Source organism: Gopherus evgoodei, chromosome 6, assembly GCF_007399415.2.
Source record: "Gopherus evgoodei ecotype Sinaloan lineage chromosome 6, rGopEvg1_v1.p, whole genome shotgun sequence".
NCBI lineage: Eukaryota > Metazoa > Chordata > Testudines > Testudinidae > Gopherus > Gopherus evgoodei.
Window position 1 is genome coordinate 43,709,720 of NC_044327.1, and position 27,812 is coordinate 43,737,531.

Sequence of the window (27,812 nt, forward strand, 5' to 3'; positions counted from 1 at the left end):
TAAATAGAATAAAAGTAATAGCTGTGCAGTTTAAACAGTTCTTCTAACAAAACATAGCCTGTACCACGCTGAGGGGCTCACCCCGAGAGGTTCTGAGTTCCTACCATGTACTGAGCATGTCTGAAGTTCCAGGGTGAAATACTGACTCCATCGGCATCCATGGTACAACTCCCATTGAAGTCAATGGAGCTAGGATTTAACCTCATGCCTTATAATAAGCAGTGGTGTGGTGGTGTAGAGGGAGGGGTCCTGTGACCTCAGTATCAGTGAAGGTCTCTGGGACTGCAGGGCCCAGAGGGGTCCTGGAAGGCCAATGTCTCCTCACCACAGACACTCCAGAGACCAGGATTTGGTCCATATTTCACTGTGAAAAGAAAATACATATGTATGCCCTGTAGAAAATTGAGATGTCTGATCTCTCCTCTGCACACAAGCACAGTTAGGACTGTTTTCCTAAAAGTTTCAGAGGATAGTGGAGTTCCCTCTGTGAGAAACCTTATTTTGTAATGCAGATATCACCAGCTCTCTGCAGAATCTTACAAAGCCTTTCCTGATCCCATTCTCTGAAGGACATCACTGTAACACAAAGTAAAACTATTTCCCCACGCTTATCGTCCCCCCCCCCAGTTCCTTATATCTCCTTGTCAAGTGCTGGAAATGGCCCATTTTCATTATCACTACAAACAGTTATTTTTCTCTCTCGCTGACAACAGCTCACCCTAACTGCTCACTCTCCTTATAATGTGTACGGTAACACCCACTGGTTCATGTTCCCTGTGTATATATAATCTTCCTTCTGTATTTTCCACTACATGCATCTGATGAAGTGAGCTGTAGCCCACGAAAGCTTATGCTCAAATAAATTTGTTAGTCTCTAAGGTGTCACAAGTACTCCTGTTCTTTTTGCGGATACAGACTAACATGGCTACTACTCTGAAACACTGTAACTGAGACACAGTGAGTGAAGTAATATCTTTTATTGGACCAACTTCTGTAGGTGAGAGACACAATCTGTCAAGCTACACTGAGTTCTTCTTCAGGTCTGGGAAATGTATAGGTCAGATACAGAGTGATTGCTTTGTGAAACATGTTCACCCACAGGTGATGTGGTGTTTTTGTCTTTTATCATTTTCCTGTGTGAGTTGATTTCAGAGTGCTGGGTGAACACTTTTCACAGTGCTATCACTCTATATCTGACCTATCAATCCTCATCTTCAAAAGAAACATGCACCTCATCTTGTGGTGCTATAAAATGGTGTTTCTTGGTGCATATTTCTACTATTTCCATTAGACCATGCAGGCTATCAAACGAGAGTGAAATGATAATTTAGTGATGTTTATGCTATTTAAAAAAAGAGAAATGGGTCACATCCTGTATTGCTAGAAGGCCTCCTCGTTGTGGAATGACAGACATTTTAAGATGGTTGCTTTATGAAATTAACAATTTGAATTACTTTTGTAGCAACTAAGTTTATTTTCTTTAAAAATCTGATGGTTCCCAAGACAAATAAAGAATGCATAATTGTTACTTTGGTAGCTGACTGAATAATTCATGGCAGGCAATATTTGGGCTTACCTACATGGTGCGGTGGTATGCATCAGTGGAATGTGAATTCCAATGTGCATCAATGTGTCACACACTAACTAGCCCACACAGAACCTGCTGGCTTGCACTGAAAGCTTCCTAGTGAGCAATAACTTAGTCCCATTTCAAACAGTACTACACTGACATGCAATAGGGAATGTTTAGTGTGTGCCAGTAGGATCTACACAGATCAGTTAATGCACAACACGTTAGCACGAAACAATTCAGGTACTACTGCTGCACACTGCCACACTGTGTAGACAAGCCCGTTGCTCCACTTTTGGCAATTTTCTCCACCGAATTATAATCACAAGTCATTTTCTTCTTTTATTATTCAGCCAGCTCTAGTTACTACCATAAACCACAAATAGGTATGAAGTATGGTCTAGACTTGAAGTGTAACCAGGTTGTTTTTGCAGCAATGACCAAAATGATAGCAGCAGCAGCAGCAAATATCACTGTACAGTATCAGACAACTCTACTCCCCAGTAGACTTTGCCTAACTGGATATTGTAAGCACAACAAGATCCTTTTACTACAAAGACATGGCTTTTCATTATGGCTAGCTCCTGTCCCTCATTGCCCACACCTCATTTGTTAGTTTCTTTAATCTACTATGTCTGGTCTTAAACTAAGGCCCCAGTTTTGCAACTGCACTCGGGCTAATGGAACTTTCTGGGTATGTCTACACAGCAAAGAAAAAACCCACAGCTGACTCAGGCTCAGGCTATGGGGCTATTTCATTGCTGTGTAGACTTCCAGGCTCAGGCTAGAGACCGAGCTCTGGGACCTTCCCACCCTACAGGGTCCTAGAGCTTGGGGTCCAGCCTGAGCCCGAAAGTCTACACAGCAATGCAACAGCCCCACAGCCCAACCCCAGTGAGACCCAATTAGCTAGCATGGGCCGACTGTGAGTATTTAGTTGCTGTTTAGACTCATCCTTTGTCTACAAAAGCCCCATTGACTTCAAGAGGGTTCCATATGGGAACAGGGATTCACAGAGCAGATCTAGCCACAGGATCAGGGCCTATAACTGTAGGTTCTCCGGTGTCAGGACTATCTTTACAGCACCTGGCACAATGGGGCCCTGATCCAGTTGCGGGGTCTCTCGGTGCTATCAATAGTAAACAATTTCTGCTTCACAATCATTATACTTCATGTGCACAGCTCAATACATTGCCTAAACACCTCGTAGGCACTTCCAAACCCACATGCAGCAAGCAATTCTATATACTTTTTATTTCACAAGAGAAAGTCTTCAGATATGACTCTCTTTCCTGTGGAAGGAAAGGGAATATTTACTCCCTCAAACAATATTCTTTAAGGAAAAGCTCTGTAGTGTTCTGATGTTGCATATTCCCAGAAACAAGGCATGAGATCTCAATAGCTGCCAATGTTCTTCCAAGAAACAGCAGTACCACAATGCAAGTAGTTGATAGAGTATATAAGACAAGTCCATCTTGGATCTGCCACATCATTTCTTTTTTAAGTGTTAGCACTCTGAGATTTCCATGAGCTTGTAAGATGTTCAAGTTTTCAGCAAGGGAAACCATTTACAACTTGTTTTGTTCATGAGGCTTGTTGGCAATGAAGTCCTTTCTTCCTTGGTACAGCCAATTTAAACTGAGCTGACACGTTTAAGACTACATATTAAGATAGAAAAATGTCACCATTGTTTGGTAGCAGATTGAGCTGAAAGTTCAGTGGCTATAGTTACCGCCCTCTAAATCATGAAAAGGCAGATTATGAACTGCAGAAGGCTGAGGCTAACAGAGCTTCCCACAGCCACCTGATATATACCAAATAGCCCAGGCTGATGAAGTAGCTCCATGGTATTCTTCTAATACATTATAATGACGTGACTTAGGAAGATTGAAATCCTTGTGTTGCTACAGGGAAACTAAGCTGTGAGCTTTTAAAGTGACAAAGGGAGAGTTTAGTCCAGTAGATCAGACTTACAGGATAAAGCTTTTGGTGTAGTGCAGGGAGTGTGATATAACTGTCTAACTCTTGCTGAAGTGAGAGGGAGTACCTTGCTAACAGCACCCCATGCTAAAAGACAGACCATATAATAACAAAAAGTTACTTAACAGGTGAAATAAAAACATAATTTACATTTGTAACATTGTTCCTGTCATTTATAGTTTCTCTTGAATATATAGCTGATGAAATCACACCCACATCTCATTGATACCTGCTTTAAGTGCAAGGCTCAGCATTGTCTCAAATATGAGTTGCTACTGATTCCTATATGAAACCCACTGACAAATTAAAATTTTCAACACACTCAGACTTTACTGAGCAAGGCCAAAAGTATAAAGTAAACAACAGAGGTGGGTCTGAAAAAGATCTGGAAACATGTCCTGACCCCCAAAGCTTGAGGGTGTTTAGATCATGGGGTTTCGTCCAGCCCATGAGAAAGAGAGAGAGAAGAAAGCTACACAGTGTGGATCCTGAGTTGGATTCAAACCCACAAACTCAAAGTTCCTCCATTTGCTGGATGTTTCAAAACTTGGATTTTGGCTCAGGCCCATCTCTAATAAACAATGCATGTAATGGACTAGGTCTCTGATCTCTCTTAAATGCTCTCTGTGCTGCTGGAGAGGCGCAATGAGGATTCGATGTTATAAGGCAACTGATGAGGATTTCTCTACCACAGGAGAAGGCTGAGCTGGTTTCAGGCCCCTCAAGCCTTGAGGTGTATTCCAGGATGGACTAGGAGTTTGTCAGAAGCAGGGCCTCTTGGAGACCATTATCCACTAATGCCAGTTATTGTGGTGACAGCTTTGTTAGCCCCTGGAAGCTTCTAGAGTCTTGGGGATTGGAGGAGTTAGAACAGGAGTGGGCAAACTACAGCCCATAGGCTGTATCCAGCCCACTAGCCATTTTAATCTGACCCTCGAGCTCCTCCTGATGACATCCAGCTGTATACCTCATATTCCACAATGTAACCAGTACCATTATAGTTATGTCACAATGCCTATAAGAGATTAGCTCCTGGGTGAAGAGAAAGCTGGCTCAGATTGAACCCATATAAGAGCACGGTGATGCTGGTCAGAAAGGGTAAGAGCTTCAAAGAACTAGACTGGACTTTGTCTTTCCTTTTCGCTGAAGGCATCCATCCATCAAATCAGTAAAACACCTTGGGGTCTTGTCTGAGTCATCACCAAGCCTAGACAAACAGGTGTCATTAGTGCCAAATAACATTTTTTTTAAAAAAAGGAAGGAGAAGCAGCAGCTGTTGCCCCTTGTTCCTTCTGCAGCTTGCTAGGAAGATTTCGTTATTTCTATTGTGATGATAGTGCCGAGATATCCTGATCGAGGAGCCGGGCCCTATTGTGCAAGGTGCTGTACAACCTATAAAAAGACAGTTTCTTCCTCACCTTTTCCTCCCTGATAAGGATGTTGATGATGATCCATGCAGTATTGTTGTAGCTGTGTCAGTCCCAGAATATTAGAGAGACAAGGTGGGTGAGGTAATATCTATTATTTGACCAATTTCAGTAGTTGATTCAATAAAAGATATTACTTCATCCACCTTGTCTCTCTCACAATGACTTGGGCATTCGTTTCCTCCAGACTGGATTATTTTAACTTCTTGTATCTGGCACCAGATATGAAAGTATTGCAGAGGCTCTATATGCAGAATATGGTGGCCCACCTCCTCAACAGGATGGGCTGATATGAACACTAGCGTGAGCACTGACTCCCAGATTGCCTTATTGTTAGTTTAAAACCTTAGTTCTGATCTTCAAAAAGATCAGCTGTCCAGGCCACAGCTGCATCAGTGACTTCATCTGCCACAATACAGCTTTCAAAGCCCAGAATGAAGCTGGAGACAGTATTTTCAATTAAAAGAAATCTGTCTGTGAAATGAGATTCCAGAGTAGATCAGGCTAATTCGGAGTCTGACCACCTTCTTGGCAAGCAACAAGGCTCTGTTCTTCGAGAGTAATGGTCAGGAGATTGCAAATACTCCTGTTCAAACAAAAGTCTTTGTTCATGTGCAGATGCAAGCCATTTGCTAAACAGTCAGGTGAAAAAAGCATGAATGCTCATGAATGACAAAGGGCACAAAAATGGGTGAATCGTATGGATGGTCTGGACAGATGTTTGCAAATACTGTTTTACATCATTTGATCAGCTCTAGCTATGACAGACCACAGAACATTTAGTGTGACATTTTAAAAAAACATGCTCCCAATTTGTGCATGCAAAAATGAGAAATTGCATGTTTAACTTAGAGGAAATAGAGCTGTCCATGTCAACATATTTTCAACATGTTAAGGTAATTACTATTCTGACTCAACATCAGTAAAAAATTATTTTCAGCTGCTGTTAAATTTCTTCTTGGCTACAAAGGCTTGTGTTTGAACAAAGAGGGAGAAAGAAGCTGTTAACGTAGTGCAAATGAGAACACAAACTTGAAAGAACATGTATGTTAATGAGCAAGATGGCCTTCATCACTCTACAACTGCAAGGGAGAAAAAAAATGTCTGATTTCTTGAAAACCTGATGACAGGTTGGGTGTGCAGCTGGGAGACAATCAGGGGCGTAAAGCTGAGTATGCATAACAGAATTATTTTCAGCCATCCTTCATTTACAGCTCTGAAAATAATTCCACACAGAAACCCATAGCCCCTCACTTAGGATGATGAATTCTGAAAATGTAGGCTGAGAATCTTAAAGGAGCTTAAGGCAGTTAAATACCTACTTCCTATTGATTTTCAAAGGAAACTGGGTGCCTCACCCTTAACACTCCTTTGAAAATCCCAGTGCTAGTTCTCAAAATCCTTCATTCTCCTTTTGGAAGTTTTATGAGTAAACAGTGACATGAAAACAGCTTCTAAATTCAAGATGACTTTATTACCTTGGATGTGGATGCTGTTTGGTTGAAAAGAGGGGTTTGTTATTGGCTGGTATGTCTTCAGATGTGTTCCTGCAGTCTGCAGGAGATGGGGAGTCTGGGGTGTCCGTCTCTGCATCATGGGAGGGGGAACTGGAATTCTCCTGGGGCTGATATGGTGGGGAGACTGAGCAGGAGCTGCAAACCTGAAAATCATGAAACAGATTGAAGCATGAAGCCCCCCAAAAATAAGAGCACAAAATGTTTTAAATTATTTAAATAATCAAAGTGCTTTAACAATGGGCACTGATACAGATTTCTAAAAGAATAGAGTGCAGTCCTAAACACTCACAAGAGTCATGTTCCAGTTTCTCAAATTAGATGGATAAACTACACCTGATAAACAACAACGAAAACCCAGTCTGTAGCTTCTACCAGGCAAACTCCTCTTAACTTCCAGGGGAGAGGCTCAGACAGTCCGGTGATGAGGGTCACATAGATACTTAGATGGGATACCTGACATCAGGGCCACTGCTAAATTGCAGGACTGTATTGTGGGGAGGCAATGGGATACCAGTAGACAAATGGCAGTCCTTCCTTTTTAGAAGGGCTGCAATCAGTCAATTCCGGTGCTTCTATGGGGCACAGAGAATGGTTGATGGGTGGTGGGGCATTGCCTAAAAGAAGATATGCTGTGCAGAGGCAGTGTAGGATCAGTCCCAAGTCCTTTTATTAAGTATTGTTTTCTGTTGCATATGATGCTTTAACAGCTTTTGGAAATATTCCACTTTATATTCAAGTATTTTGAAATAAATTATTTTAAACCAATATAAAATAGACGTTAGTTTTCATGAAGATCTTGCAGTGTTAAATGATTTCAAGTGGAGATGAGCCTGAGCTTATCAAAATTTGGATCTGGATCCAATTTATGAACTCCCAAACCTTGGGCATTTCCTGAGCTAATGCTCTGGTTCAGCTGGGAAAAGGAGTGCAACATTACAGAAGATAGGGCCTAAAACATATTATTACTTCTGCTACTATAAGGGGATGGGTTATTAACCTGGATCTTTTTATGGGCTTCATGGAAGGGTTTAAGCCATGTTAGAAATAATAACAACTACTCCTTTGAATTGTGCATGTCAAAGCTCTTTACAAAGTAGGTAAGTAATATTCCCATTGAAGATGGGAAGCCAAGGTGTAGAGAGGTTACAAGGCTTGACTTCCTTGATCCACATGACCATGCTCAGTCCATATTGCCTACTCAGCAACAAATAGTGTTTTCTAGGCAACAATGGAAGGAGGCTATGGTCTCACAAATAATACAGTCGGAGCTATAATTATAATAATATTACCACAAAATACTCCTGCATAAAATCATCACATGAGCAAGCATATTCAATTCCAAAACACCTGAGTTCTTCTGATTCACAGAGAAGAGATTTCTGTCAAACATCTTCTGCATGACTTGGTCCTTATATGGAACCCATACACTATTTTTTTGGCAGATCCATAGCTCATGTTAACATTATAGCAAATTTCATAGCGAGTCTTGTATGCTTTACTGCTTGTTCTATTTGCTTTCATTGAGTAGCCCTTTTGTTTCTTACAAGTTACAGTTTATTTTGTCTCTGTATTGATTCTATATTTACATACAAACTCAAATTTATTACTAAAAAGATATGTCTGTACAGGAGAAACTATAGAAATACGATCAGTAATGGGATAAATCATGAAGTCCTTACTAAGTAACTCAGTCTATAACATGTCACATATTTTTGCTGCTGCAGGTAACTTCTGCACTATATATTTAAAACACATTGCAAAGGAATGTGGGGACAAGGTATGTGTGTTTTTCAGTAACAATTGAGACTAACAAAAGAAGAAATATACAGTAAGTGTTTATGAAAAAATATAAGAGGGCTTTAAAAAAGTGCTACAACTGCAGGATTACAGGTTTCCCAAGAAAGAGGAAAGATGGGGGTTAGTTTTCTGGATAGCACTCACATAGAAAGATTATTGATTTGCTGCCAGAGATCAACAACAATGCACAGACTGGTCTTTTTTCACATTATTATTTAAAGAATCGTGGGATATCATCCTCTGTGTTTTCAAAATTCATTTGTGAAAACTAATCAATGAAAAATGGCTTTAACCGCCAGCCAACAACAGGGGAAAAAATCCTTTTCAAAGACTTAAAATGAAAAGCACCATTTTAAAGATTTCACATTTGATTTAACATCTAAAAAACCTTCCAAAGATAATACACCACTTTGTATAGCTAGACAGGGATCCTTTTTAGTAGACTTCAGTAGTCTTTATAATGATTTATGAATCACTTCATGAATTCCTGGCTTACTCATATGGGTGACTATAGTATCTACATATACTTCCCTTCTGCTTCACAAAAGAGAAACTTGGACTTGTTTCAATCCAGATTTGTCCCCAAATAAATCACAGTGCGTTACTGGGGGAACTGCAAATTTAATTCTGTTTCTAAAACAATTAGGATCAGCTTGTAACTGCTAGGAAACTGCCATCCTGAACTGTGGCCATGCCCTGCATCCCATGCAAACAGGAATAACCAAATTTATAGAGAGCTGCCTTCCTCCATGATTTCTGGGGTCTTCAAAACTTGAACTAGCATGTTCTAGGAGCCATTACGCAGTATGCCATTCCTCAATGAATGATTAGATTTGAAATGGTTTCAAGATTTGATGGGGGAAACAAGAGGATTACGTTATCAAAGCTTAAATGACCAGATTAATTTATACAATGTGACATGCACAGATGATTTCTAATTAGTCAATATGGATCACCATTAAATGTAATAAATGTCATGGTAAGTGTTGGCTGGACCTGGACATAATGTAAATTAGGAGGACAGTATGAGCAAATTGCTAGCAAGCTTCAATACAAAAAACCAAACAACTACCACTATCACCAAGAAATGATGTTTGGTATTAGTAGTTTTTTGCTAAGTGACATACAGGCCAGACTCAGCACACTGAAAATGATTATTTGGAGGTGGTGGTGATGAGGGGGAAGTTTTTATATGTTTGGGGAAAAGAATTTGTACAAGTGGTTTGAGATTCTTGGCCACAGAATTGACTGTTGCTAAACTGTTTGTGCATCACAGATTCTAAGAAGTGATTTGGAGGCGAAAATCCTCATTCCTGCAATTCCACACAAAACAGAACTTCTATTGTTAATCCAGGCTGTTGGATTCCCTACACAGAACCCGATGTCAGTATTGTGACTGAGGTATCAATTGACTGTCCTTATTCACGCTGGTTAGAATCAAACAAAGCAAAAAGAAAATTCCCATTCAGGGTAAACCTGACCTCTTAAAGGTGTTTTGATGGTGCTCCACTTCTTCATAGTAGTATTTGAAAGACTTTAAAAGAGTTGTCACCTCGGAATTATCCTGGCTAGTGTTCTTTTTGGCTAGCATTCCTTTATTTGATTTCACACTGCCAGTCTCAATGGGGACGTGGAAATACATGACTGGCCTAGTAATATTCAACATTGTGCTTAAACTGAAATCTCTCACTGAGTTTGCCTCACCTTCACTGCCTGATCTTCTTGGAGTTGTCATGTCTACCGAACTCCCTTCCATGAAACCCCCTTCTCCTTCTGGTTCTGTTTTCTGTGTGAGTCATCTACATAGCAGTAAACTGGTTTCAGATCAATTAATCTCTGAGCTAGTGGCGATGCGCTGACAAGCATCGGATTGTGTATGCATTCAAATAAGGTCACAGGCATTCCCCTTGTTTCAATCAGAAAAGGGAACAAAGCAAATAATAGTTGTGCACTTTTACACAGTTTGTAGTCCAAGAGAATCAACTGTATCCACAAAAATTGCACGGATTCAGGGCAAATGAATGCCAAAACAGACATAAAATATTATTAGTCTGGAAGGTGTTAATGGTTGCCATTGGCATGTCTGTAATCTCTAGACTACCATAGATCTGGTTAAAACTGATGAGCATGCTACCCACCCTTCATTCAGGCTAAATGGCAGAAGCAATTAAGCTCCTTTAATGGACTAAGATACCTGGAGACAACGGAAACCACTGTCTCAGGCGCTAGCCATGTGCAAGGCTGACCAGACACTAAACCCTGCTGGCTGTTTTTTTTCCTGGGGACTGATTGCAAACACAGAGGCTGGGTCTTTGATTCGTTGCAGAGAGCTGAAAGCAACCAAAAAGAAAGAGAAAGGCAGCAAAAAGCTGCAGAAGCAGTGGTGAGCATGGCCCTGCTCCATGAGGCACAGGACTGGCTGGAAAAGCAGGCTTGGAAATTGTGAGCAAGAACACTGCCTGCTGTTTGTTTCTACTGTGTTCAGGGAACAAGGCCTTTGTGCACTTTGTAAATAAACAGGATTGCACCAAATAACAACCTGACTCATAATCAATATTTCCTCCTAATGGAAACAACCCAGCAAGGCTCTGAATATTGGCTAACTATTCAGACCAAGCTACTTACTGATTCTGGTGCTACCACTTCTCATTCCCTAATATTTTTCTTAACTCTTCTCTTCTGTTGTTAGTTCAGAGCTGGGAGATAAAAATGCATCTTCAAGGCCAAGAAAATGATAATTAATTCTAACCAACTCTTAAACTTCTGCCTTTCACGCTGCCCAACAATTAGCTTCCCTCAATAAAAGTTTACTGTTTGAAATACACAATTCCACTTATTCTGCACTATGGAAGTCTTGTGGGGGATTAAAAGAGATGACAAATCAAGAATAAGTTCCTGTAAAATAACAGTAATAATATCTAGCTTTTATATTTCATGTTTCATCAGTAAATTTCAAAGTGCTTTACAAAGGGGGTAAGCATCACTACCCTTATTTCAAAGATGGGGAATCTGAGGCACAAAATAGTGAGGTGACTTGCCAGAGGTCATCCAGCAGGCCAGGGGCCAAGCCAGGGGCCAACTGGTGCTCTAGCCACTAGGGAACACTTCCATTGTGTGGCCACAAAAAACTGTTTTTGTTAAAACAAATTAGTCAAAAGGGAAGGCAAGCATGCCTATCTGGAACTATTAAATTGGAGAAAAAATGGTTCAATAATAGTTATCCATATGAAAGTATGACATGTCATGTCACCAGGGACCATTAGGGAAGACAGAGTTTATGTTGGAAGTCACTTTATCTTGACTGCCTACTTTTCTCAACATAGCAATAAAATTTAGGAGGTGTGTAGCTAGCTTGTGCACAGCCAATCATCTTTGTTTACTCTGAGCACAAGTGACCCAGTAACTGACACCCTGGATGTGCAACAGCAATGGGGAAAACTCTACAAAGACTGAAGAATCTGCTGTACAACCAATATTGCCAATACTTTTCTGAACATCACAAAATTTCTTTGAGCTGGTGTGGTCATAAGATCAGGCTCTTATTAGATTTCCTGAACTTCCTTCTTTTTGACTGTGTTGGGGAAAAAAAGTAAGCTGCATGGGGCAGGCTGTTGTCCACCTCAGTGCTCTGTGTAGTGCTCAGTACACTGACTGTACTCAGTAAACAATAATCAGGAACAGACTTTCTCTACATATATTAGTATTTCTAGTCAAAGCCAGGAGGTTTTGGGCAAAGTTCCAAGGCAGTTCTCATATAAAAATTAAAATTCCCATAACGTCTTACATTCTGGCTTTCACCAACTCTCCACATTTTGCCGCTGTGGACTAGTAAAAAGTCCTGTTAGTTCACAGTCTACTGTACCCCAGTGAAATGCACCAGAATTCCAGGCGTCTCCCAGATCTGTGACACAAGGAAACCTTCTGTTTAAAAACATGTTTAAAGAACAATGTGATTTGTTGCAAAACAGAATGGCATGAAACTCAATGTTTTTCTAACAATGTCACAAATATACATGTTTTGCCTAAGGTTTTACAAAGACAAAAATAGCAAAATTTGCAGCTGTGACACAACACTCCTCACCCCCAGAAGATGGGCAAATCAAAACTAGATTTTCTACTGAGCACACAAATGTCTGTCATCTAAATGTGGCTGTTTTCCTTACCTCCGTGCCCGCTACTGTCACCAGCTCCACTGGCAGCATCACTGAGCTACTACAGAAACACTGATTTGTTCTGCTAGCTGTTCCAACTTGCCTGGCGTAGCAGGCTGCATTTGCATCACTGTAGGACAAACCCTTTTTCTTGTAACCTCCAGGGATGAGGAGACAAATTCCCCAGCAGTACCTTTTCTTTAGCGCTAGGGAGAGAAGAGCCTTAGTTTTTTCTCCCTGAAAGTGAGGCAAGCATGTGTTCCTGAAACCCAGGATTGACCCAGTTTCCAGGGCCTTTTCCAGTGTCCCTGATGGTTATACAAAAAGACCCAGGATTTTGTCCCAACTTTTGTGCGCACCACAGGCAGACTCTGGCCACCTGAAGGAACTGTCAGTCAGCTAAGCTGGTGAAACTATCAACAGAAGATATATGCATATGTGCGCCTATAGCTGCAAATACCACAGTGAATGCGCCTGGTACAAACACCTAGGTAGATTATCCCATCAGGCCCATCACGTGTTGATGCCTTTTCCTGATAAGGTTTCCAATTAAGCCCATTTTCTGCATGAGTCCTTGTCACCCATCCTGATTTTCATGGTGCACTCCCATAATACAGGCACTGACCCAATTCTGAGTGGCAGGAGTCCTGCAAAGTTTCAGGGCCCTGCTGTGTGCATACAGGGCTGAGGCAGGCTCAAGTGGCCATTGAGCAATTGAGGGAGGCTCCCTGATTTGTGTCAATAGAAATGGTGTTGATCTGGCTGCAATATTCCCAAAGGTTCAAAAGCCATGAGTCAGATCCCCCAAAACAATGATTTAAAAAAAGATTATATAGTGTTTTGGGCCTGTCTTTTGATTTTCGAACTGCCTCACCCACACCCAATGCATGTGTGAGACACTTAGTGTTGCCAACACGCCCAGATTTATTGAGGTGATTTTTGGCTCCTACTGCTGGAACCCTGACCCCTCATCTGTTCATCCCCCCTGCCAACCAATTAATTCTGCCTCCACATCAGTTCTGCCCCTTCCATCCTCAACTGCATTCCTCCTGGGGCTCTTCACCCCCTTTCCCAGACCTGGGAGGTTGCAGAAGGGTCCCTTCTCCCACTTTTATGCTGGGGAGGAGGAGAGTGGCTCCACCCTCCAGTGGCTCTACCCTATGCCCCTTCCCAGGCCGGGTGTTACAAGAAGGGAGAGTGGAAGAAAGAGCAGCAGGGGAACTGTCCCTGTTGTTCGTAGGAAAGGAGGGATGGAGGCCTGAGCTGCTGGGCTTTTTGGTGCTCCCTTTTTCCCCCTCTCCTCCTGTGAAGATGGTCTCTGCTCCTGAGGGGAGTGGGAAAAAGCTCTGCCTGCCTCCGGTAGAAGCTCTTATTGGCTGCTCTTCCCCAGGAGGTGGGGCAGTGGGGAAGGCAGCCAGCTGGAAGGCATTTCCTCCTCACCCGCATGCAGGTCTGAAATTGGGGCTGATGCTTCTTGTGACATGACCAGACTGGTTCCAGCCCTGGCTGAAATCCCATGACTCAAGAAAAAATCAGAAGAACTGGCAACACTGTGGCAGGCAGTTGCCAAGCCCCTAGGAAAGCTGCCTCTACTACCCCATGAGTGAGAGGGGCTGGGAGAAGTGTCTCCTTCCCAGCCTGTTCAACTGAGCCCTTGTGAGGGGAAGGGGACAGAGGCCACAAGGGAACTCAGATGGGTCTCAGTTCCAGCTCCAACATCATAAACTCTCACACACACTTTACACTTTTTCAGCAGAAAGGCCACAAACTGCATGGGCTATGGAGATTGAACTAGCCCTGTTACATGTAAAGGAAATCCCCTTCCCCTCATATCATGTGTGAAGCATGCCAGTGCATGAGAAGCTTGCCCTGATGCATGCTTTATTTGTAGTAAAACAGAAGACTTCATTCAGCAGTATTGTCAAACTCACGCCTTCACCAATACTAAATCCATGCTTTTTTGTTTTTAAAGCTGCAGTTTACGGTTATGTGTAAATTATTTGACTTTTTGCTTAAATGTAACAGCAGGCAAGTGTTTCTACATTTTTCCTTCCAAAAAAGCTGGCAGCTGTAGTCTTTCTACATATAGAAAGGTGACGGTTGCTTCGTTAAGAAGCAGGAGGCATTGTGCTAAGACCAACCTTCCTTCCTATGAGGAGGTATGCACAGAACAGTCAATGGCACACTTCTACTCCTGCCACCAGGACTAGTGTCTCAGTCTGCCACTGAAAATATAGTCAGTCTAGGCTCAGAAGTGAAGATTCATCCTTGACTGATTCCCCTCATCAGCAGGTGAAGAGCCTTTTCTTACTGCCAGTGGCTACTCTGATATGATAGCTGCTCCCTTGACCAACACAGTGGAAATTGAACTGGGGATTTCCAGGACTAAAAGCACAAGCTGCTACAGCTTGAGCTAGAGCTCCTTAACTAGGGCTGTAACAACTCATATCCTTTGTGAGTCATCACAGAGGGGGACCTGTAATACAATGACTGGTGAGTTACATCTATGCTAGAGAATTAAACTGTTGGTATGGGCAAGTGAGGGCAGATAATCTCTCTAAAAAAGAGACAAAGCATGGAAACAGGCTAGACAGAAAGATCAGGTTTTGCTAGCTTGGTGAAGGCAGGGCCCAAGGTTTGACCAGTTGCTCACCTCCACCCTTCAGAGTCTGTCATGGTTAACAAGCAGACATTTCCTCACTAGCAGAAAAGATACAGCCTCTTAGCAGACAAGTCTCCAACCGTCCAAACCATGGGAGGAAATTACTGTACTGATTCCAGAACAACATTGTTTTGTGCTTTAAGTGGAATCTTTCTTACAGCCAGCCTGTTTCATACCACATACAAGAAGCTTTGTAATATGTAAGCATTAGCTGCCTTGACTCTTTGGTTAGAACCACTTGGGGGCTCTTGCTTCTGGAGGTCTGGCTGGGAATTACTTGCTGTTTTATAGTGAAGCCATAAAAAGAATATAACCACATACCCAAATAAGCAAATAAAAGTACTGCTCCCACTCTTATTATAGCACTACAGTAATAAAGTTGAATATTTCAATTCTAAATTCTTCTGTTCAGCCATTAATACCAGCCTAAAAAGTTCCTTTCAAGCTAAAATTTCTCACGCTTTAGGAATACAGGAATTGCTATACCAGGTCCATCTAGCTCAACATCCTGTCTCAGACAGTTGCAAGTATTAGAAGCTTCAGAGAAACATGAGCGAACCCTCATAGTGGAGAATTACAGAACAGCCTGCCCATAGCGGAAACTTCTTCCCAAACCCAGTAGCTATTGGGTCATTTATGTCCAGAAACATATGACTTAAGAAGCAAAATGTAACTGCAGATATTATCATCTGTAAATACAGCTAATCCCTTTAAACTGGGCATTTGGGCAACAATGATCCTGTGGGAGTGAGTTCCACAAGTTAATTATGTATTGTGTAAACGATTATTCATTTTTATTGTTTTTAAGCTTGCTGCTTTTTTGATTTAATTGAATGTTCCCTTGTTCTTGTATTCAAAAGGGGATGAACAGTAGGCCGCATTTACCTTCCCTCTACCATACAATATTTTGTATACCTTTATCATGCCTTCTCTTAATTAAACAGTCAAGGCGGTTGGACTAGATGATCTCCTGAGGTCCCTTCCAACACTAATAATCTATGATACTCATGTACAGTACAAATCTTTTCAAATTTGGTGAGCATTAAAAAAATAAAAACAAAACAATTAGAAAAAATGAGTTTTATGGTAGAGATTAGATTTGCGATTCCAGTTTTATCCTAACTTCGCTACCACCACCTGAATTTTAGAGAGTTTGGATATGAAAACCTGCACCAAAACCAATCTCGTTGATTTGAGTTTTGGCATGGAACTAAACTTGCACGAGATGCGTGCATTATTTTTCAATTCCTCTTCCCACAACTTCGAGGCTCAGGTTCACAGGGCTTCATCAGCTTCTCTAAAGCCTCCCTCCCATTGTCCAAAGGCAGAGAAAGTTGAAGAGGAACCTCTGCTTCCTCTATGTTTTCTCCTTCTTATTGTCCATGGGAGTGAAAGAAATGGGAGTTATTATGGCTTCCCTAGAATCCTGAGCCGGCTGCCCAAATGTAAGGGTCGAAAAGAAGTCTCCTTGGAGGATGAGGTGTACACTTGTCCAGGGAAACCATCACTCAGGCAGGGGAGAAAAGAATGTGTGGGAGGGGAACTTAATGTTGAAACAACACAGACTTGTGTGCGTGTGAATGGGTCAGTAGATTCTACATTGAATGACATACCATTACCTATAATGGGGCATTTCACTTTGGGAGATGATGGATGTGAGTACTTCAGCAGCTGGAAAACAAGTGACAGCCTTGTTCTGTAATAGCAGTAGAGAAATTTCTGCTGGTGGGTGTGGAATTAGGTAGTAGCAGCAACTGGTTTTTTTTCTTTAAAATTTTCATTTTTGTAATTGAATATTAAAAACAAGAACTATGTTAATGCAACATTAAGGATGAGAAGTTAATCATTCAAAATGCAGAAAACCCAGTAGTTAAGGTTCTCAGGGTAATACTGTAGAACCTCAGAGTTACGAACACCAGAGTTATGAATTGACCAGTCAACCAGACACCTCATTTGGATCCGGAAGTATGCAATCAGGGAGCATCAGAGACCCAGGAAAAAAAAAAAAAAAAAGGGCAAATACAGTAGAGTACCGTGTTAAATGTGAACTACTAAAAAAATAAAAGGAAAGCTTAAAAAAAGATTTGACTGTTTCTGTGCTTGTTTCATTCATATTAAGATAGTTAAAAGCTGTTTTTTTCTTCTGCGTAGTACAGTTTCGAAGCTGCAGTAAGTCAATGTTCAGCTGTAAACTTTTGAAAGAATCATAACATTTTGTTCAGCGTTACGAACATTTCAGAGTTACGAACAGCCTCCATTCCCAAGGTGTTCTTAACTCTGGCCTGGTCTACACTATGCATTTAAACCAATTTTAGCAGCGTTAAACCGATTTAACGTTGCACCCGTCCACACAACGAGGCCCTTTATATCGATATAAAGGGCTCTTTAAACCAGTTTCTGTACTCCTCCCCGATGAGAGGAGTAGCGCTGAATTCGGTATTACCATATCGGATTAGGGTTAGTGTGGCCGCAAATCGAAGGTATTGGCCTCTGGATGGTATCCCACAGTGCACCATTGTGACTGCTATGGACAGCAATCTGAATTCGGATGCACTGGCCAGGTAAACAGGAAAAACCCCGTGAACTTTTGAATTTCATTTCCTGTTTGCCCAGCGTGGAGCTCTGATCAGCATGGGTGGTGATGCAGTCCCAAATCCAAAAAGATCGCCAGCATGGGCCGTATGGGAGATACTGGATCTGATCGCTGTATGGGGAGACAAATCTGTTCTATCACAGCTCCGTTACAGAAGACAAAATGCCAAAGCATTTGAAAAAATCTCCAGGCTATGATAGACAGAGGCCACAGCACAGTGCTGTGTGACAAGCGTAACGGAAAGCCAAAGAATCAAATGGACGCTCATGGAGGGAGGGAGGAGAGACTGAGGACTCCAGCTATCCCACAGTCCTCGCAGTCTCCGAAAAGCATTTGCATTCTTGGCTGAGCTCCCAATGCCTATAGGGTCAAACACATTGTCCGGGGTGGCTCAGGGTATAGCTCGTCAATTTACCCCCCCGCCCCCCCGTAAAAGAAAAGGGAAAAATTCATTTCTTGACTTTTTTATACGTCACCTATGTTTACTGCATGCTGCTAGTAGACGCGGTGCTGCGGCAATGAATAGCAGCATCCTTTCCCCTCCCCTCCCTGGTGGCAGATGGTACAGTATGACTGCTATCCATCGTCATCATCAGCCCGTGAGTGCTCTTGGCTGGCCTCAGGTGAGGTCGGCTGGGGGCGCCTGGGTAAAAATAGGAATGACTCCCGGTCATTCCCGGTAGATGGTACAGAACGGCTGGTAACTGTCCTCATCATAGAAACTGGGGGCTGAGTTCCATCAGACCCCCTGCCCGTTTCATGTCTAAAGAAAAGATTCTGTACTGCCTGGACTATCATAGGAGCTGGAGGCTGCCTCCCCCCTGATTTTATCTCACTAACAAGTCACTGTTTCTTATTCTTCCATTCTTTATTACTTCAACACATAACACACAAATGGGGGACACTGCCACGGTAGCCCAGAAAGGTCGGGGGAGAAGGGAAACAACGGGTGGGGTTGTTGCAGGGGCACCCCCAGTGAATGGCATGCAGCTCATCATTTCTGCAGGATCTGACACGGAGCGGCTGTGCTCTCTGGTTCTCTGGTACACTTGCCCCATATTCCAGGCAGGACTGACTCTATTTTTTAGATAAACCATAAAGGAGGGATTGACTTTGGGAGTCATTCCCATTTTTGTCTGTGCGCCCCCGGCCGACCTCAGCTAAGGCCAGCCAGGAGCACCCATGACAGCAGCAGACAGTACAGAACGACTGACAACCGTCATCTCATCGCCAATTTACAATGGCACAGCAGACGGTACAGAACAACTGGTAACCATCTCTGCTACCTTGCAATGGCAAATGAATGCTGCTGTGTAGCACTGCAGTACCGCATCTGTCAGCGGCATCCAGTACAAATACGGTGAGAGTGACAAAAGGCAAAACGGGCTCCATAGTTGCCATGCTATGGCGTCTGCCAGGGAAATCCAGGGAAAAAGGGCACGAAATGATTGTCTGCTGTTGCTTTCCTGGAGGAAGGAATGAGTGACGACATTTACCCAGAATCACCCGCGACACTGTTTTTGCACCATCATGCATTGGGATCTCAACCCAGAATTCCAATGGGTCGGGGAGACTGTGGGAACTATGGGATAGCTACGGGATAGCTACCCACAGTGCAATGCTCCGGAAATCGACACTAGGCTCGGTACATGGACGCACACCGCCGAATTAATGTGCTTAGTGTGGCCACGTGCACTCAACTTTATACAATCTGTTTTACAAAACCGGTTTATGTAAAATCGGAATAATCCCGTAGTGTATTAGTGGAGCCACATTGCTCACATAAAATATGCAGCCCCTCATGTACTACATGGCACAATGGCAACAAAGTCTGTGGTAAGAACTCCTAAATTCTGAGGCAATATTAACTTATTGTATCTGTGTGAAATATCCTACATTCTCATCCCTTCCGCAACCAAACACATGGCTATGACTCATAGTGGGCTGTACAATTCACCAATGATTATTCTCAACCATACTTTTTTCATGATGGATTTTTTTTTGCCTTGTACACTACATGCCCAGCTCCAAGGGCCTCAGCAGTTACAACACTAATTAGGTGGTCCAAGACAGATTCTCCTTCCTCTTCCTCACATGTGCCATGGAAGAGGGGAGGCAGAGGCAGAGGTTGTGGTCTGCTTCCCTAGTTCATCATCTCAGCTCTCCATATCAAGCTTGCTCTTCTGCCTCCCCCTGCTCCATGGCTGCAATGTGGACTCCAGCATTGGCTCCCTAAACTCTGCACCAGCCCCTCCTCACTCCTGCCTTGTTCTATTAAACAGCGACATGCAGGACCGGCGCTAGGGTTTCTTGCGCCCTAGGCACACGGCCATTTCACCGCCCCCTGTGCTGATCCCGCGGCTCCGGCGGAGCTGCCACAGTCATTCCTGTGGAGGGTCCGTTGGTCCGTGGCTCTGGTGGAGCTGCCGCAGTCATGCCTGCGAGCGGTCCACCGGAGCCGTGCAAGCAGCCAACCGTCCGCAGGCATGACTGTGGCAACTCCACCGGAGCCGCGGACCAACGGACCCTCCGCAGGCATGCCTGCGGCAGGTCAGCCGGAGCCGCGTGCCACCCCCACCGGCAAAATGCCGCCCCTCGAATAATCCTGGAGCCCTAGGCGATTGCCTAGGCTGCCTAAATGGTAGCACCGGCCCTGGTGATGTGAGCATGCACTGTAGTCCAATTAACTTCCCCTTGTGCAGAAAGGTTCAGAGCAAGAGGCAGCTGCAGGCAGGTCCCAGCAGGCCAGGGAGACAAACAAAATGCTGAGATCTTGGCTCCAGCTCAATAATTAATTCTGTATGCAGAATTCTGTGATCTCTTGGAAAAAATGGCACCTTGCACGCTTGCATAATCAGTAAGGCCATGGGTACGCTATGGGTGCGACAATGGCTATGGTGCCATAGCTACGCCATTATAGCCCTGTAGTGTAGATGCAGATAACAGCAGTGGAATAAGTTTTTCCATTGCTGTGGAAACTCCACCTTCCTGAGTGACGATAGCTAGGTTGACCAAAACATTCTTCCATTGACCTAGCTGCGTCTACACCAGGAGTTATGTCAGCATAGCTGCAGCACGCAGGTGTGTCTGTTTTTCACCCCCCTGAAGACAATAGTTATGTCAACTTACATTTTAAGTTTAGACCAAGTCTAAGTCAGTGGGTCCCAGATTGAGATGGCTGAGGCAGTTCATACCTTTCAGAACTATTATTTCAGGCTCTTTGTGCACACAGACAAGTTTATACTTAGTTCACTTTTTCAAGGTTATCATCACAACCATGGAGGCTTGAAATTTAATTTTTTAAAATGGAAATGGAGATTCTGCAACAAGGGGTGAGTTCTGTGGAAAACTCCATGATGGCAGAATACACAAGGTCTTGGCTATATGCAGTGTTTTGTATTATTTCTACTGTTAAATATTTGCCTAAATATATATAGGTACCCTGTGACCAACTTATCACTGCTGTGGTAATCATCACTCTCCTGCATTTAAATGCTTCCTCTTAACATTGCATTAATGGAGTTATTGGCACTTAGTCTTGAATCCAAAGTAGCCCCAAACAGAGATGGAGAGTAACAATGAAACAGTTTATGAAAATGTGTATATGGTTAGAGTTAAAAGAAAAAAAAAAAAGGTTTGTAAAGAAGGAGTGTATCCAACCAGAACTTCATTATTATTCATTATTGCCTGTATCATCACAGTGTCCTGAGGCCCCAAACAGGATCAGGGCCCCAATGAGATAGGAACTATTTATACACGTCACTATTAAAGCACTTCGACAGAAGTCTCCCCATAGTAATCTTCTCAGAAATGTGCTAACAAGAGGATCCAGACTTGTTTTTTAAACAGTGATTTTAATGCTTGTAATAAATGCTGGACTGACCCTGCTAGAGGTCTAGCAACAAAAGGCAGTGGAAACATCCCAATAGCATTTGCCAATATCCCTCAACTCCGACCAACAGGAACCGACTTCTACAGGGAAGGGGAATCGATATATCATTCACTCCTTGGCCCGTCTCCTAACAAGAATACTAACAATTTGCAGCAGTGACAATTGCGTTTGTCATGAGGCACCTCCACTAGAAGTGGACAGATACTACCCCCATGGAGCAGGAGGTCTAACTCCTTTCAGCCATGACTGAACTAACCAAATTCAAAGTGGCAATCTAAACATGAAAGACACCTTAGCCCAGTGGTCCCCAACCTTTTTGTTGACGGCAAGTGGCGTCAGCGAGAGGCACCCCCGCTGAAATTTGGGGGCGACACCTCTCGATGACATCATTTGTCAGCAACAAGCGTCGTCATCGAGAGGCGTCCCTGCCGAAATGTTGCTGAAATTCGGCGGCATTTTGGTGGGTGCTCTTCCGGGGGCCAGGATGTGGGCGCATTAAGATGCCCCCCAGGCGCCATGGCGCCTGCTGGCACCGTGTTGGGGACCACTGCCTTAGCTCAATCCCCCAAGCCATTCAGTTCCTCCATTTTCAAGATAAAAGGCAGAGCTGTAGTACTGTTTTCATCATGGAAGAATTAGGTCCATTTATCAGCAACTGAAATCCAGGAATGTTTTTTGAGGTTTATATTGGACTTTATGCTTTCCTAATTACTGACATTTCTATTCCTCAAGAAAATTAAACACCTTGCGATACATTAGTGAAAAATAGAAGTGTGTATTTTAGTGTGTAGAAAATTATGTAAAATCAGCAAAATGATATTTAAAAATGTCCATAGATATATAGCGATAATAGAATATTTATATTAAAATTAGACTGTAATATGTGTACCATTGAATTTGTATCAGAGTTATGTTTCTACTGAAAAACTATTTACCTAGGTCTCAGGCAATATAGTCAGAATTCTGATTTAATATACTAAGTGGAAACCAGTAACATCATGCAATATCTGTTCAATAATCATTTAGGTAATATTAAAAGATGAAAACTGGATCCCTCTCAGAGGATTTGCTTTTACATCACTGAAATATCCAAAGTAATAGAAACCATAAAGATGGGAGATCTTGTCCCTAACCAGCAATGAATGACTTCTGACTATGAATCATAGTCTTTTGCTACTGAATTAGAAGTCAAGTCTAGTCATCGCACGCTAGTCTCACAATATGGAAGATATCAGCTTCCTGCAAAAATATGAGCCTATTTCAAGTTGAGAAAGCAGCTTTAGTTTCCATCAGAGTTTTCAAAGCTGCAAATGTCAAATAACATGCAAATCAGGGTCCCAGTCCTGTGCGGTCCGGATCAGTTCCTCAGAGGTGCAAAGTGACCTGAACTCTAAAAATTCACTGTTCTTGAGGGACATTTATAAGTTCACTGGAGGCACGCAGCATCTTGCAAGTTCACCCTGCAAAGTTTCATGATTAAAAAACTTCCTCCTACTAAACATGCTGAAAACAAATACTAACACATGCAGTAGAAGTTCAACCCATGTGCGTTACACTTCTCGAAAGCCAAGCCAGTAAGCGATAATCAAACTGACAACCTGCCCACTTCAACATGTTGGCAAGTAGCACAAGAATATAAATGCTAGCGAGGCTCTAACAGTCATGGCTCCCAAGCCACTTACATAGAGTAACTCAATAATTAACATTTTCATTCTTATTAAGAAAGCTTCTCCATCTCTCCTCCACCTTGTCTTTTCTCCTTCATGGGATTTTTAATTGGAGAGACACTCTCCTGATTCATAGGCTTGGCAGAATTCAATTTTTATAATTTCAATCAATAATAGCAATGTTTACTTTAAAGCATTGTTTTTAGATTATCAATTTAACTTTTCATGGTTGTGCAAATATTACAGGATTTAAGCATTTTTAAAATTGTATCTATTTAAATTTTTACAGTTGCAGGAAATTATTGGGGGTCAGACAATAATTGTTGACAGTAGACATTGAGATTCAAAAGTTAAAGGTTTCTAACTGTTAAAACACAAATTATCAGCATCAAATGTCAAAAAAACAAAAAATAAATATCCCTAAATCAAACTCTAATAAGTTCTCACACAACATTTTGCTTACTTTGCTTCTCTGTAAATTTTGATAATCATTGATGGAAATATATTTTTGTTGGTTTGTGTATACAAAGTGAAATTGATGTTTATTGACATTAACCAATAAAAATCTAATCCTTCCAAGCCTACTTATAGTTTATAGCTTTCATATAATGGACTTGTGGATAGGATACTTAACTAGCAGTCTAGAGACCTGGGGTTCTATTATAGTTCTATCACTGATCTACTGAGTGACCTTGGATAAGTCACTTCATCCCTGTGTTCCCTCCTACTATTTGTCTTGTTTATTTACAGCGTAAGCTCTTCTAGGCAGGGACTGTGTATTACTGTGTGTTAGCATCTAACACAATAGGACTCCAATCTTGGTTGGAGCCTCTGGGCACTACTGTAGTACAAATAATAAAATTAAAAAAAATAAGAATCTCTCTAAAACTACCAGTGAATGTAGCTAAGTAAATCCCAGAGGCACAAGTATATGCTCTGGGATTTACTTAGAACAGTGGTCACTTACTCTACGTTTGTGCGCTAACACAAGATATATGTTAAAGTATCATCATAATCCGGCTTCGCTGTTAACATTCTAAACAAACAAGAGTAACAATAAAACTACTACTAAACTTAGTAATGTTCAAAGTCAATTGCTTCTCATTTTTTAAATGAATAAAGATAGTCTTACCTTTCAGTGCCTGAGTCTACAGCTGAGAGAAGAGGTAACTGGGATGGTGGGTTGCAGGGACTACCATGTACATTGTGCGCTGGAGAAGGGTGACTGACAGGATGTGATGGTGGACCACCCCCAGCAGCTGTTCCACTCCGACTTGAGTGAGTACTGGAGAACATTGTAGCTGAAATCAGAGAGAGAGCAATATTCAGTATCATGGTAGGCACAACATGATTTCAATGATCAGTTAGTACTACCAGGTAAGTGATCACCTTTCCTATAAATGATTTAATGTTAATTCTTAGAAACCAACTTTCTCTCAAGTCTTACGTTCTGTTTGAAAAAATGTTACTGGTCCATAAAAAAACAACCCAAACTATGTTATAATGAAAGAAACACAGATTGGGTTTTGAAAATATGCACGTGATTGGACAGTTCACAATGGACAGCTGTCTAAAATTAAAAAGGACAACACTATGGACCCAGCCCTGGGAGTTTTGCTTGAATAAATAGTGCAAATCTGGGGTCTATCATTTTTTCATATTGCAGAACAAGTTGTAAAGCTATAAAGCATAGTTCTTAGAGCTGATCTAAAAACTGATACAAAACATCACAGTTAAAAACAAATGTTTACTACTTTTTGAAAATCTGAATACTTCCATAATTTTTAAACAAATAAAAAAACTAGTCACATGCTGAAGGGTTAACTTAAAAGCATTATAGATGTTCCTCCCTACATCCTAATGAGATGACCTAAAAATCAGTAGCTTCATTTTCAGAGATGCTATAAATGAGGACGCCAGCAATTAGCAACTGTATGAGGATTGTAGACAATCCTTGCTGTCTTGTGGATTGTCTCAAAGGCAAAGAGTTTCCTTTCAAATGTAAAACACAGACGTTTTTACTTTTGGCAAAGCAAAGCAACAGTAAATAGGGAGAGTGACACACTAACTTGGCCACTGACAAACTTAGGTGCTTTTTACTGACATCTGGGTCAAGTGTTGCATTTGATTTTGAGTGAAAACATAGATACTTAATCTTCATCAAAAAAGATAAAGAGTACAAAAAGCACATGGCTTACTGAAACAAAAAAGAGAGATAAGTCTTCAAGTTTCTGAGCAGAGGAACTGTGTAGATAACACAAGGTATATGATGGAGAAATGAGATGAAATTAAGAAAATTAAAATGTAGGCTGCATATTAAGAAAAACTACCTAAAGGTGAGATCAATTAGACTGGAGAATAGTTTCCAAGGGAACTGATAGAAGCCACATTGCTTGAGATAAAGCTAAACTGGAGAAAGTACTATAGAGAACAAGCATGCACTGATGGCATATAGAGTAACCTAAGAGGTCTTCTCCATCTCTAACATCTATGTTTCTATTTAGAGATCGTAATCTGCTGACAAAGAAAAAAACTGCTTGTTTTCATCTGGGTAATGTAGGGATGTATAATGTCCCCTTAGCGCACACACACACAGCTCCCATAACTGTTAGTGTGCCGAATTCTACTTTTGGATGTGCACATACACAACTCCTATCAATTAACAAATAGCCATTGACATATAGATGGATCAAGTCCTGACTCACCTAGTGAAGATATTGACAAATAAATTCTATGTTCCCCTCTGGAGCTTTCCACAGATCTAGGCCTGGTCTACACTACGCGTTTAAAGTGATTTTAGCAGTGTTAAACCGATTTAACGCTGTACCCGTCCACACTACGTGGCCCTTTATATCGATATAAAGGGCTCTTTAAATCTGTTTCTGTGCTCTTCCTCGACAAGAGGAGTAGCACTAAAATCAGTATTACCATATTGGATTAGGGTTAGTGTGGCCGCAAATCGACGGTATTGGCCTCCGGGCGGTATCCCACAGTGCACCACTGTGACCGCTCTGGACAGCAATCTGAACTCGGATGCACTGGCCAGGTAGACAGGAAAAGCCCTGCAAACTTTTGAATTTCATTTCCTGTTTGGCCAGCGTGGAGCTCTGATCAGCACAGGTGACCACGCAGAGCTCATCAGCACAGGTAACAATGCAGTCTCCTGAGAATCGAAAAAGAGCTCCAGCATGGACCGCACGGGAGGTACTGGATCTGATCGCTGTATGGGGAGAGGATTCTATGCTAACAGAACTCCATTCCAAAAGACAAAATGAAAAAATATTTGAAAAAATTTCCAAGGCTATGATGGAAAAAGGCCACACCAGAGACTCAGTGCAGTGCAGAGTGAAAGTTAAGGAGCTCAGACAAGCCTACCAGAAAACCAAAGCAGCAAACGGAAAGTCTGGGTCAGGTCCAAAAACATGCCGTTTCTACGCTGAGCTGCATGCAATTTTAGGGGGCTGCGCCACCACTACCCCACCCCTGTCCGTGGATTCCAAGGTGGGAGTTGTAATCTCAACCATGGCTGAGGATTCTGTGGAGGGGGAAGATGAGGAGGAGGAGGAGGAAGAGGAGGACGACCTTGCAGCGAGCACACAGCACTCCGTTAGCCCCAACAGCCAGGAGCTTTTTGTGACCCAGATGTAATTGCCCTCCCAAGGCATTAGCCCAGACAGTGAAGCCATGGAAGCGACCTCTGGTGAGTGTACCTTTGTAAATATAAAACATGGTTTAAAAGCAAGTGTTTTTTAATGATTGATTTGCCATGAGGGCTTGGGATGCATTCGCGGCCAGTAAAGTTATTGGAAAAGTCTGTTAATATGTCTGGGGATGGAACGGAAATCCTCCAGGGACATCTCCATGAAGCTCTCTTGGAGGTACTCCAAAAGCCTTTGCAGAAGGTTTCTGGGCAAGGCAGCCTTGTTCCGTCCACCATGGTAGGACACTTTACCACGCCATGCATGTAGCAAGTAATCTGGTATCACTGCATGACAAAGCCTAGCTGCGTATTGTCCTGGTGATTGCTGGCATTCAAGAAACATCCGTTCTTTATCTCGCTCTATTATCCTCAGCAGAGTGATATCATTCATGGTAACCTGGCTGAAATTCAGGAATTTAATTAAGGGGACAGAGCTGGCCATTTTCCTCCTGGGCTGTTGCTTAAAAGAAATCCTTCCTTGCACGTAGCCAAGCGGGGGGAGGGGAGGAAGGATAGCGGTGAGCTTTTTTGCGTTTGGCTAGCAGGAATCTTCTCAGCTACCGGCCACGCGGTGTGGGGGGAAAGCGGGGTGATTAGCAGTGATCTTCCATGATACTAGCCATGCGGTGGGGGGAGGGGTAAAGCAATCATCCTAGAGAATTGGATGGGCGGGGTTGGCTTCTGCTGCTGCATGTTAACAGGAAAGAAGCATCAGAGGGCACTGTGTATCTGAAGGCTGGAGAAGCCAAAAGACAATGGCTTACCATGGCTGCATGCAAGCTGAATTCTGATGCCCAGACCTGCGTCTGTGAGATCTGTAACACCAGAGCCGCAGGCACTCAATATTAAGATGCAA

At 42.4% G+C, this 27,812-nt stretch overlaps 1 protein-coding gene across 4 annotated transcripts in view; it reads right to left on the reverse strand.

The window, feature by feature from the left end:
• Positions 1 to 27,812, reverse strand: part of GLIS3 (GLIS family zinc finger 3) — a 280,584-nt gene that overhangs the window by 12,657 nt on the left and 240,115 nt on the right. For all 4 annotated transcript variants that reach the window (XM_030567466.1, XM_030567465.1, XM_030567464.1 and 1 more), the window contains 2 exons: positions 24,389 to 24,557; positions 6,456 to 6,637 (listed from right to left, as the gene is read on the reverse strand). In XM_030567466.1, coding sequence (XP_030423326.1) covers positions 6,456 to 6,637; positions 24,389 to 24,557 — 351 coding nt within the window. The remainder of the gene's footprint in view (positions 1 to 6,455; positions 6,638 to 24,388; positions 24,558 to 27,812) is intronic.